At 38.2% G+C, this 13260-nt stretch overlaps 1 protein-coding gene across 4 annotated transcripts in view; it reads right to left on the bottom strand.

Moving 5' to 3' along the window:
* Positions 1 to 13260, bottom strand: part of ATPCL (ATP-citrate synthase) — a 498463-nt gene that overhangs the window by 39573 nt on the left and 445630 nt on the right. For all 4 annotated transcript variants that reach the window (XM_067140650.2, XM_067140651.2, XM_067140652.2 and 1 more), the window contains exons 18-19: positions 2212 to 2355; positions 156 to 352 (exon numbers count right to left, since the gene is read on the bottom strand). In XM_067140650.2, coding sequence (XP_066996751.2) covers positions 156 to 352; positions 2212 to 2355 — 341 coding nt within the window. The remainder of the gene's footprint in view (positions 1 to 155; positions 353 to 2211; positions 2356 to 13260) is intronic.

Raw genomic sequence — 13260 nt, 5'->3', positions numbered from 1 at the left:
AAACCATTCTCAGGACAGCCGACAGTGGGGTTCGAAACCACTGAATGAAGAGCTTGGCTGCACCGCCATAGTGTGTTAATAAACATGGCCACTCCCCTCTACAGTTCTACCGTAATTTAAATATATCAAAGATTATGTGTTCAGCAATTTCTTACCTGGTAAAGCACATACTATGTCGTAAAAGATCGACAAATGAAACAGCTATGATACCATCAACATTGAGAATTAAATTGGGCTTCTTCGATGTGGTGATTTTCTCTACCTCTAAGGCATAATGTAGAAGAGGTTTGGAAGGAAAATTTTCCAGTACAAATTCCTTGATAATCTTCACTCGCATGTCAGGATTATTGATCTGTAAGTAGAGCAGGATATATGTAAATTTCCAGAAAGAATACAATAAACAATTTAGTGATAAAATAATGAATAAGGTAAAGAACCAGTTCTTTTCCACTTTAACTAAAGAAACAACCCCCAAAAACATACATTCTTCTTTTATGTTTAACGATAAGGGATATATCAGATTACTAATAGTTTCAAGCAACATAACCTAAATATAGCATATATTGTAGAACCAGTAATAATAATTCCTGCATATTTCATAACACTCATTTAGTCAACCCTGTTAATAGATTTCTTAACTCAGGAGTGTATAAACTTAAATGTGGTGAATGAGGCAACATATGTGGGTCAGACAGGGAGGAATTTCTCTACAAGTTATTTAGAACACATCAATGCCAGATAAATATTCACTTTTCAGCTATAAGCCAACACATGTCTGACTCAAATCACCATTTCACGTCCATTAATCAAGACATGGATATTTTAAAAGTCGCAGACAAGGGCACTTTGCTCAATATCTTTAAAAATTGCTACATTCATATAGAACAATACTTTAACCCTAACTGCAATCTCAAATATCCCAGAAGCCTAATATTTTATTCAATATACTTATTCCAATTCTTAAAGAGTAAAAATCCGCAGAAGCTCTAATGCCCCCACTAGTCCTCCATTATCCCTACTTCCCCTTTCTCACTCCTCCAGCAACCTGAGCCCCACCACCAGCCTCTGCTTAAACCTCACGTTCAGTGTGCTGTACTTTGTCACTGGCATAAGACTCCCTTGGAGCTGTATAAGACTGAGAGGAGGGGTAAGTTCTCTTTATACATTTCTCTGACATTTTGTTTCACCACAGCGGTTTCAACTTTTTCACTTCTTATTTTTCCTCTTTCTTTGCAGACATCTGTTCTGATCCATATTGACAGATTTAACATCTACTGGGACACTACTCATCTCTGTAATAAGCTATAGATGTCCGCCTTGATCATTTAAAAGGGTTTATCAAGGTTATCTTTCAAGACCAAGCAAGTTTAAAATTGAACGTTACAACGTAATTCTTGCAATTAATTTAAGTTTTGCTGTATAATACTTTGCGATGTGTGGACATGAGTGTCATCAAGTTTTTCATCATAGACTTCTTTTAATGTGTTTTCTCTCTTTTAGATGTCTTTGTATATATTAGTGTTTTAATTATGCCAATTTTTAAATCTATATGGCTGAGGGGCTGCCTGGCCGAGGCGGTAAAGGCGTGCTCGGTTTGCCCGGAAGGACGTGGGTTCGAATCCCCGCCAGGAAGTCGTACAATTTAAGAAACGAGATTTCAACTTCCGGAGGTGCATATGGCCCTGAGGTTCACTCAGTCTACACCAAAAATGAGTACCAGGTTAATTCCTGGGGGCAGAGGCGGCCGGGCGTGGAGCTAACCACTCTACCCCATCACGTGCCGAGGTTAACAATGGTGGAAGCCTTTACCTTCCACTCCTCCAAGGGCCTTCATGGCCTGTACGGAGGTGACTTTGCTTTGCTTATATGGCTGAAGATGGCCAGAGTTGGCCGAAACTAATCCCATATGCAAATGTGTATGCAATGTGATGAGAATATAACTAGTTAATATGAAAATATAAATTTCATGATTATAATACATTGCATGCATAGGGAATCTGAGGGGACCAACAAAACATTGTAAACGACGGGAAAACGTAAAATGCGGGAAAGTAAAAGCGGGGTAATACTGTACTCTATTTATTTAAGAATGGAATGCCAGTGTTACTTGAATTTGAACAGATATAAACAATGGTTCCTAAGTTCCATCAAAGCCCTAACTTAGACTTGGGGTAGTAAAAAAAATATAGATACTTAGAGAAATATACTTACAGATTTCACACGGTGACCTATTCCCATGATGAGCTGGCCCTTCTTCCTCATAGAATTCACAAACTCCATAGGAATAAGACCTGAGTCATATGCCTCACTAAACTGTCTAGCTGCACCATCCAGTGCTCCTCCAAATCTGTCACCCTGCAAGAAATACCATAATTGCACTACAGTGTTTACAAACCATATACATAATCATGTGAGAGAGAGAGAGAACAGGGGATCCAATATATAAAAACAATACTACACACCCAATCCATGAAAGGTGAGAATTTCTGAGAAAATTCATAATGAAATTAGGAAAATATTCTTATCTGTAAGAAAACTGAAAATTCATATATAAATATATAATATAAACTTAAAGTCAGATATAATCATGAAAACTTAAAAGTCAAGTTCAAGAGGGGAATTCTCTAAGCCATTCACCATACAAACTTGTTTAAGACAAGGAGATTGCTTGTCACCACTGCTGTTCAACTGTGCCTTGGTATATATATACATGGTACAAGATTAAACTAAAGAACATCCGAAATGGAAGATCCAAAGACAACATAAGTTTAAATCGCCTAGGATTTGCTGATGACCTTGCTCTCTTGTCCAACAATATTCAGAAAATCAGACAAGTTATATCACTATAGGAAATAGCACAGAAAATTGGTCTTGGAATATCTTTTGAAAAGACAGTAATCATGTTAACTGACCCATCACTCATAAACAAAATTGCCATAGGAAATCAAGAAACCAAGAAATCAAATTTGTACATAAATTTAAATATCTGGGAGAAATCATAACATATAACCTCAACGAAAAGCCAACATGGCATAACAGAATAAATGAATTGACTAGAGCACAATATGTCACCAACAATATGTCACAACAAGGGCCTGTCAATACCAACAAAATTAAAACACTACAAAACAGTCACTCAACCAGAAATAACATACGCAAATGAAACCATCTTCAAAACAACTAACACTGCAGAAATAGACAAAATACTCAGGATAGAGAGAAGAATAATTAGAACGTGCATTAATAAATCATACCAAAAAGATGGACACTGGAGAGTAGCGTCTAATGAAACAGTCTACAAGGAAATAGAACCAGTAATGAGCACAATCAGGAAGAAATGCATTTCATTTTTTGGAAATCTAATCAGGACACCAGAGAACAGGATCATTAGAGGAATAATAGAAAAATTATGGAATAGTGAGTGCAACATTAAGTGGATTACAGAAATCGAGGAAGATATGGATGAACTACAAATTACAGTGGAAGACTTAAGGAACAAAACTGACAAAATCAGGAAACTCACAGACAAACAAACCAGAATCAACAAACACAATAGGAAGGGTGATTTACGATGAAGAAAGAAAGATAAGATCCGAGAGAATGAAGAAGTACTGGGCTGACAGGAAACTGAAAAATTATTTGTATAAAGTTGGCTAGAGTGGTCCAATGAAGGCCATAAAATGTACATAATAATAATAAAGTTAAAAAGTAAGTATTTACATTTCTTTAAGTGTTTTATTGTAATATCATGATATAGATGGTACTTGGTCAAAATTTGTATGAAAAGATACTGAAGTTGGTAAGTGTGAAACAAGTGAACGGATCAGCTGATAGAATTAATTTATGGTGGAAAACGAAGAAACATTGTTGTGGTTTTCAGCTTGGTAATCAAAATATTCAAGCTAAGTACTGTTTCAAACTTGCACAAATTTGATTGAAGCAACTACATGATGTAATATCCATTACAAAGAAAGCATAATAATCCTTTTGAAAGTGTTGTGATTATTTTGATCTATGTTGAAATTCTGGAAGTAATGATTGGTTCTTACATAACCTACAACTATGGATATCACATGCATGTTACGGATGTTACAATTTTTTACAATTTCGTTTTATGTTGCACCGGCACAGATAGGTCTTATGGTGACATTGGGACAGGAAAGTACTAGGAGTGGGAATGAAGTGATTATGGTCTTAATGAAGGTGGAGCCCCCATTTGCCTGGTGTGAAAATGGGAAACCACCGAAAACTAATCTTCAGGGTTGCCGACAGCAGGGTTCGCACCCGCTACCTCCCAAATGCAAGCTGACAGCTACATGGCCCAAACAACACAGCCACTTGCTCGATATGGATGTTACAATAGTATGTCTAGTGCAAGAGTATACTTATAGATTAAAACCTAACTTCAATAATAGTCAAGGCTATAATGTATGATTTATTTTATTTTGCTACTTGTTTAAGTCACACTAACACATCTAAGGTTTTCGGTGACAGAAGGATAGGAAAGGGCTAGCTAGGATTTGAAAGGTGGCACCATGGCCTTAATTAAGGTACATCCCCAGCATTTTCCTGGGATAAAAATGGGAAACCACGAAAAACCATATTCAGGACTGCCAACAGTTGGATTCAAACACACTGTTTCCCAAATGCAAGTTCATAGTTGCGTGACCCTAACCACATGGCCAGCACGCTCAGTTGCCTGAATGTTTCTGCTGTAGACAAAGAGATGGCTGTTTCTATAGAATACAAGAATCAAATGGCTAAATGCAGAGCAAAAGGGAAAGAAAATGAAGAGATGGGTGAAGTATCTGCAAAAGGATAGAGAACAAGAATAGTTACATAAAGGAGAAAGTAAAGAGTCAAAGTAATGAAAACTTGCTACTGCACAGAAGAGAGAAAACTAGGAAAAGAGTACAATCTGCCCTTCCACATAGTCCATGCAAAAAAAAATTAGGGCTGTAGTTTGTCAGCTTGAGAGAGAAACTTTCCATACAAACTTTTAAGAAAGGAATGAACTAACCACTTTAAGATCCATTTCATCAGAAATAGCAAAAAATGCTGTTAAATTTTATGGAAGTGATGAGATGGGCTAGCAGGCTTCTGTTAAACGAGACTTCAAATCAGCAAATGATAATCAAACTGGTCAAAAAATGCACATGCAGAAATGTTGCCTCTTAATGAAAATAGAAAAAGCTCTCACATTTTTTTTCAAAACTCTTTCAATAGTTTTCTTTCAAGGTCTAAATTTTATGAACTTTGACCAAAATATGTACTACCTTATGGTAAAACCCATCACAGAGAGAAAGGAGGGAGGTCTAATGTGTGTAAGGGGGAGGGGTGGCAGTACATGCCTACAATACTTTCATTTCATTTCATTTCATAGCCCTTCTATAGTTCATTTGAGTCTAAGATTGTTTTTAAGCAAGTAGATATTTTCTTCAATCATGGAAATCGCTCCCCACCTGCGAGTGAGCCGGTGTGTACCGAGCTCTCCGCTTAAGGGGTTAATACACTGACTGACAGAGCAAATGCAAGACCAAGAAGGAGTGGTTCGAAAGGGATGAAAGTTGGGGAAAAAACAGAGACGGCACGGACGAATAATTGATGTTTATTTCAAACCGATATGCAGGTTACACAATGCGCACGGCATCGACTCAGTAGGATGTAGGACCACCGCGAGCGGCAATGCACGCAGAAACACGTCGAGGTACAGAGTCAATAAGAGTGCGGATGGTGTCCTGAGGGATGGTTCTCCATTCTCTGTCAACCATTTGCCACAGTTGGTCGTCCGTACGAGGCTGGGGCAGAGTTTGCAAACGGCGTCCAATGGGATCCCACACGTGTTCGATTGGTGAGAGATCCGGAGAGTACGCTGGCCATGGAAGCATCTGTACACCTCATAGAGCCTGTTGGGAGATGCGAGCAGTGTGTGGGCGGGCATTATCCTGCTGAAACAGAGCATTGGGCAGCCCCTGAAGGTACGGGAGTGCCACCGGCCGCAGCACATGCTGCACGTAGCGGTGGGCATTTAACATGCCTTGAATACGCACTAGAGGTGACGTGGAATCATACGCAATAGCGCCCCAAACCATGATGCCGCATTGTCTAGCAGTAGGGCGCTCCACAGTTACTGCCGGATTTGACCTTTCTCCACGCCGACGCCACACTCGTCTGTGGTGACTATCACTGACAGAACAGAAGCGTGACTCATCGGAGAACACGACGTTCCGCCATTCCCTCATCCAAGTCGCTCTAGCCCGGCACCATGCCAGGCGTGCACGTCTATGCTGTGGAGTCAATGGTAGTCTTCTGAGCGGACGCCGGGAGTGCAGGCCTCCTTCAACCAATCGAAGGGAAATTGTTCTGGTCGATATTGGAACAGCCAGGGTGTCTTGCACATGCTGAAGAATGGCGGTTGACGTGGCGTGCGGGGCTGCCACCGCTTGGCGGCGGATGCGCCGATCCTCGCGTGCTGACGTCACTCGGGCTGCGCCTGGACCCCTCGCACGTGCCACATGTCCCTGCGCCAACAATCTTCGCCACAGGCGCTGCACCGTGGACACATCCCTATGGGTATCGGCTGCGATTTGACGAAGCGGCCAACCTGCCCTTCTCTGCCCGATCACCATACCCCTCGTAAAGTCGTCTGTCTGCTGGAAATGCCTCCGTTGACGACGGCCTGGCATTCTTAGCTATACACGTGTCCTGTGGCACACGACAACACGTTCTACAATGACTGTCGGCTGAGAAATCACGCTACGAAGTGGGCCATTCGCCAACGCCGTGTCCCATTTATCGTTCGCTACGTGCGCAGCACAGCGGCGCATTTCACATCATGAGCATACCTCAGTGACGTCAGTCTACCCTGCAATTGGCATAAAGTTCTGACCACTCCTTCTTGGTGTTGCATTTGCTCTGTCAGTCAGTGTAGATTTCCCAACCATCATAGGGAAAGTTTAAAAGGAAATTCTAATAAGATAAGATAAATAACATTGCTTAATGATCTGACAAGAGGTCTGAGTAAAACATTGACAAGGGAATTTAACCATTAACAGTATCCTTCATAACAATAAAACATCTTAACCCATTCACATCCTATTTAAATACCGTAGCAGTTCACTGAGAAAACACATTTAAATCCCGCACTACGGCAGTCATCTGCACAGTATTGTTAAAAAAACCAACCAGTAAAGATTCCTCTCTGAAAATTTGCATGTGTAATAACAAAGGAATAAGCTTACCAATGCCGCTTTTCTAGTATGTCTGCTGAGTGTGATACACCTCAAAACATTCTTCTAAGTGAAGTGCTACAGCACATTTTTTGCACTGCCAGCAACTCTCACTTCTCTTACCCCAGCTGTAGCACACAACACACCTTTTCAGTGACTTTTGTTTTCTTCTCTGTTGGGGGAATATGCATGGGAAAGTGAGCCCTTAATTTAGCTTGTAATCTGGGAGGAGTGATGCTCGCTGCAGGTCGACCTCAAACAGAGTACTCCGGCAACTGAACAGTTTCAAGTAGCTGCTTTGCAATGCTAGTTCTGAAGTCAGTGTAGCTCGTCTTTTTGTTAGAAGCAATATTGTGATACACAGTGAAGGAATTGAAAATGCATATATCTAAGAGATAAAAGAATATTTTTCTATATCCTTTTACTGTGTGTCACAATGACAGCGAACAGAGCTGTCACCTGATCCTGAAGGTCAACCCCACCCATTCCCTTCTGGTATTCAAGGCCACGCTTGGGCTTTATCACTTTCTCCCTAGGGATTTGTCCTCTCTTTCGTCTGAGTTTGCCTGTCCCCATCATGTCAGCTGATTTGTGTTTAGTGGTGAGAAAGCAAACATCCATGTTATCTTTCCACTTCACACATAATATACTGTTGGCAGCCCATGTCTCATACTCCCCACGTTTGAGTTTAGTTTTACTGATATTGTGAGGCATGTCTTTTTTGGTTCTGTCTAACAGTTCCAATTACATTTGTCTTCATGTCATGCAGCCTTTTGAATAAATCTGGGGAGGAATACCAGTTATCTAAAAACAATGTATGCCCTCGGCCTAACAATGGTTCACACATATTGAGCACAACGTTTGTACTTGCCGGCAGACCTGGATCCGTTACATCATCACCTACATAAATTTTGAAGGTTAGACAGTAGCCAGAACTAGATTCGCAAATTTTGTAAATTTGTATTCCACACCTTGAACGTTTAGACGTATTGCACTGGACATATGAAAGACGGCCTCTGAACTTCATTAGACTTTCATCTAGAGCAATGTCTTGTGAAGGTAAATATAATTCAGAAAATTTGGAACAGAAATGTTGTATTACAGGTCTAATCTTTCTGAGTTTGTCACTACTATCGACTCATTCATCGTCAACAAAATGTAAAAATCATGAAATTATAATGAATCATTGCCTGTTCATGGTTTCATGAAAAATGGGAGTGTCTATACACCTGTTTTTACTCCAGTATAACTGAAATATTGATTTTCGCACTTGTGACATTAGTATAACTAACACAAAGTATGCCCTAATTTCGTCGGGTGTAGTCTCAAAACATTTGTCATCATCTTTCACTTTCTTTCTGCAGGACTGCTCAACTGTCTTGCTGCATAAGCATTTGTCTCGTCAGATATTTTGTCAAACAAAGGGTTCATGTATTCACAAAAAACTGCGAGTTCAGATAGTGGCTGCGTATCAAACTTTTTCAATAAGTTATCACTAACACCATTGTATTCACTAAACATACGCACAACAGGGATATTGTCACTTTTTGTCCAGTTCCAGTCATTCAAGTTAGTCTGTGCCGAACACGAACTCGTTTCGAAAGACTTGGCCCACCGTCGTCATCTGTATCATTTTCTGTGTAATCAGCACTATTACACGCATCACTCGAACTCTGAACTAAGACCTTCAGGGTCTATTTCGTCGTCACAAACATCACTGTCTTCATAATCACTCTCTAAAACACTATCTATTAGCTTTACAAGGAGGGAAAGTATTTTATAGAAATATAATTGCAACTGACGTGAGCGAAATTATATGAACAAAGATTCTTTTATCTCTTCTTCTAGAATTGTGTGATAACCTGGAGCGCAGGAAATAACAGAAGCCACATGTCTAAGCTTCAGCTCAGAATGCATACAAGTGGCACCTGTGAGTTAGTAACTCAACTACATGTATTGATATACAGCAGTGCATCGCCGAGAGCTGAGCTCGTCATTGGATTCATATGCCACAAATAACTTTTGCGAGCTAGGGTCATCAAAGGATACGATTGGGTTAATACTTTTCATGGCGGTTCGTTATTACAATCCAGAAATCTATCAGTACTGTCTCACGTAACCTCTAGGTTACTTCCAATCTCAAGATGTTCCAAACATGTTCCATGTCTATGATCACGATATCAACAGTAGTCTAAAACTACAAACTTGCTTGATTTTAAAAGTGCTGCTTGATGGGCTAAGTAGCTCAGACGGCAGAGCGTTGGCCTTCTGAGTTCTAGTTACCACGTTTGATCCCGGATTAATCCAGTGGGTATTTGAAGGTGCTCCAATATCTGCTTCATGACGGTAGATTTACAGGTATGTAAAAGAACTCACGTCGGAAAATTACCATAGTAGTTTGTGGGACGTAAAACCAATGACCTCATTTATTATTAAAAGTACTGTACAGCCAAATCATTTGTAGCTAAAACATATAAAATATAGTGTCATTTTAGCTTCTTTTGAAGTCTTATATTATCCAAGGAAATGCTGGTTTGTCCAATTCTGCAGTGTAAGTCAGTGTAAATATACATCCAGCTAGTTACAGTACGTTTATAAAGTTTCATACAAATATTTCAAACCATCTTTAAGAAATGTAATATTTTGTTACTGTAACATGTTACAAGACCATTGAGTTGTGTATTCTTTTGTTTCATAGAGGCCCAATTTATATGCTGAAACAGATAGTTTTTTAGAAAAAAGAGAAATTCAGAGTTATGATATTTTCTTGGTATAACATATGTTACAAGTAATGTAAAAGCAAAATTTAATTGGTGTTGAAGCAGTTATGTCTTCTTACAAACAATAATGTATCTTACACCAAGGTATTTTTATGTAATAAACAATATTCTGGTACATTTTACTTTGAATGACATACAAGTAACATCCAATTATTATCAATAAGAGGGACATTTAAATAAAAATTATTGCTATTGTTTTTGGATTGTCTTTTGATCTTCCCAGAATTACTTTTCAAATACACCATCGGATATGAAAATTAAAAAAACACTCTGATTCCTTGAAACTTCACAGTTGCAGGAGGTAAAATGTTCTGTACTTGTTGAAAGCTTTCATGAAATATTTCATCCCTTTCATCTATTGTAAATAATTTAACACCACTTCCATACAAATTTTAAATAATATCACACAGACCTGATCATATTCACAGCCAGTCTGGTAGACACCCGTGTACTTGTATGAAACTTGATCCTTAGTTCCAACCTTGAAACTAATTAAAACATATCAGTTTAGAAACAGAGGAACATTACTCCAGAAATGCATTTTTGCTTTTATTGGAGTAACTAATTGACACGTCATTTTCCATTTAGTGTCAGAGAGACGTATCGCTACACATCCTTGAAGGCATTTTTTTCAAATCTCGTATATATGTAACTGTAGCTATAATGTATAAAATATAGTGTCATTTTAACTTCTTTTGGCTCTCCTGAAAAGTAGATTCGCAAATTTTGTAAATTTTTATTCCAAACCTTGAACGTTTAGACATATTGCACTGGACGTATGAAAGACGGCCTCTGAACTTCATTAGACTTTCGTCTAGAGCAATGTCTTGTGAAGGTAAATATAATTCAGAAAATTTGGAACAGAAATGTTGTATTATAGGTCTAATCTTTCTGAGTTTGTCACTACTATCGACTCATTCAACGTCAACAAAATGTAAAAATCATGAAATTATAATGAATCTTCGCCAGCTCATGCTTTCATGAAAAATGGGAGTGTCTATACACCTGCTTTTACTCCAGTATAACTGAATTATTGATTTTTGCACTTGTGACATTAGTATAACTAACACAAACAAATAAATTTAGCACAAGAATTTAATCTATGTGCTGAAGAGCTGACAAAAGCAGTTAATGTGCTTTTTGTAAGCCAAGCTGATGAGGAAACAGTTCAGCTACCACTTTGAAAAACTGGATGAAAAACACATTTTAGCTGGTCTTACAGCAACATTAACCATTTAAAAAAGAAACTTCTATTCTTTTACATCCCCTCAGTTACCTTTCAAGGAAACATCACTAAGACATATTACAGTACAGTGATGTTTACACTGATAGTGAGGAAGGAGAAGCAGCAGCTAACCTGTAGCACTGTATCTTCAGTACAAGAAGAAGTTTTAAGATTCCTGGACCATCTGTTGCAAAACGCTTATCGGCTTGCTGGAGCGAAGAAATGATGATGATGATGATGATGACGACGATACAGTGACTATCCTTGTACGATTTCCCGCTATGGTACTTCTCTCGTAATTCTTCTCATAATTGCCGCGTAATAAAGTATTTTAAGACCCATTAATGCATGCAATAACCTTGATTCACAGTTTAAATCTTTCAAATGCCATGGAAAAAAACTATTTCCCAAAAGTATCGAACAAGGTGCATTTACATTATTCAAATAATGCACTTGGATAAATCACTGGCAAACATATTTACTTGAATATAGTGTATCTAATTGTTGCAAAATCCTATTATTTTCATTTTTCAATACTTTGTGCAAGAACGTACTAATTGCTTTCACACTGTGATATTGAGCGTGTTTCTTCCTAATAGCAAAGCTCTGGTTTTCATTTATACAGTAACTTATACCTAAATATTTTAAGCAATTTAATAACAATCTCTACCTGGAAATAAATTTGTCCGTTCATGTAAATTGTAGATTTACAAAGTTTAATGTACTTAAACAATTTATAATGGAATAAATTATAATATTCATGAAATTTTCTGTTATGGTGGTTAGTGCTTTTGAGGGATCCAGTTTATATATCCACAATTCTTAAGTAACATACATGGACATACACTATAGTATATACAGTAGAAGTCCACTATAGCGAGTACGGCTTATAACGAGAACCCCGTTATACTGAGAAGATTTTTATGTCCCTTCAAAATTCCTATATTAAACTGTGTATTATCCTTCGGTTACAGCGAGAGCCCTATCACTGACGCATCCGTTATTACGAGCGATTAAGCGCGCGCGATTTTTTCCGTTATTGATATTTATGCACCCCAGCGATTATGATGCATGCAATCGATTATCTTCGTATCGTTTCCTGGCTATGTCCACTAGCGAGTTCTCTCGTTGACATTCGAAGGCGATTATTATTTATAAGTTTCACATTCCGTATTGATTGGATTCAATTCTATTACATTCGAAGGCGATGTCGGAGTCTATTAGTAATACCCGTCGACTGCTGTTCCGTAAAGAAAATTCGAAATGGAAGAGAACACATTTCCGTAATAAATGCGTAAATAACATGTCCGATAACAGTTCTTAATGATTGCTTAATTTTAATGCTAAATACTGCAATTAAGTAAAAATGGGATACACCTCGAGATATGGCAGAGTGCATAATTGATTTCACAGTTTAGTTTATGTTTTCTCGCGTCTGGTTAAATTACGGAAAGCTTATTATCATGTAAATTTATAGCGAGAAGGTTTATCATTTCTCTAGTGGAGCTTAAAGTATGTTTTCATCATATGTATAGTACGGTTAAGTTAGGATAGGTGACGCTGTTTGAATAAGGAAACCGAAATGTTTGCCACAAAATGAGATCGATCGTTTTTGATACGGTATAGTTTTCTCACTATGTGCATTTGCGAGCTCTTTCGTCGACATTCGAAGGCGATGTTGGAGTCTATTAGTAATACCCAACGACTGCTATTCTCTAAAGAAAATTTGAATGAAAGAGAATAACAAGTTTTCGTAATAAATGCGTACCGGAAAATAACGTGGCCAATAGCAGTTGTTAACTCGTTAAAAATAACAGCTGAAGTAGATAAACGATCTCTTAATTTTAATGTTATATACTGAAATTAAGTAAGAATGTAATACACCTCAAGATATGGCAGAGTACATCACCGATTTCAGAGGATAGTTCATATTTTCCCGTGTCTAGTCAAATTTCAGAAAGGCTATTCACATATAAATTTTTAGCGGGGATAATTCATTTCTCTACATTTGTATCAAATGTGTTTT

This window comes from Anabrus simplex, chromosome 2, assembly GCF_040414725.1.
Source record: "Anabrus simplex isolate iqAnaSimp1 chromosome 2, ASM4041472v1, whole genome shotgun sequence".
NCBI classification, from domain to species: Eukaryota; Metazoa; Arthropoda; class Insecta; order Orthoptera; family Tettigoniidae; genus Anabrus; species Anabrus simplex.
The sequence above is the reverse complement of the archived record's forward strand: the minus strand, read 5'-3'. Positions and strand labels throughout refer to the sequence as shown.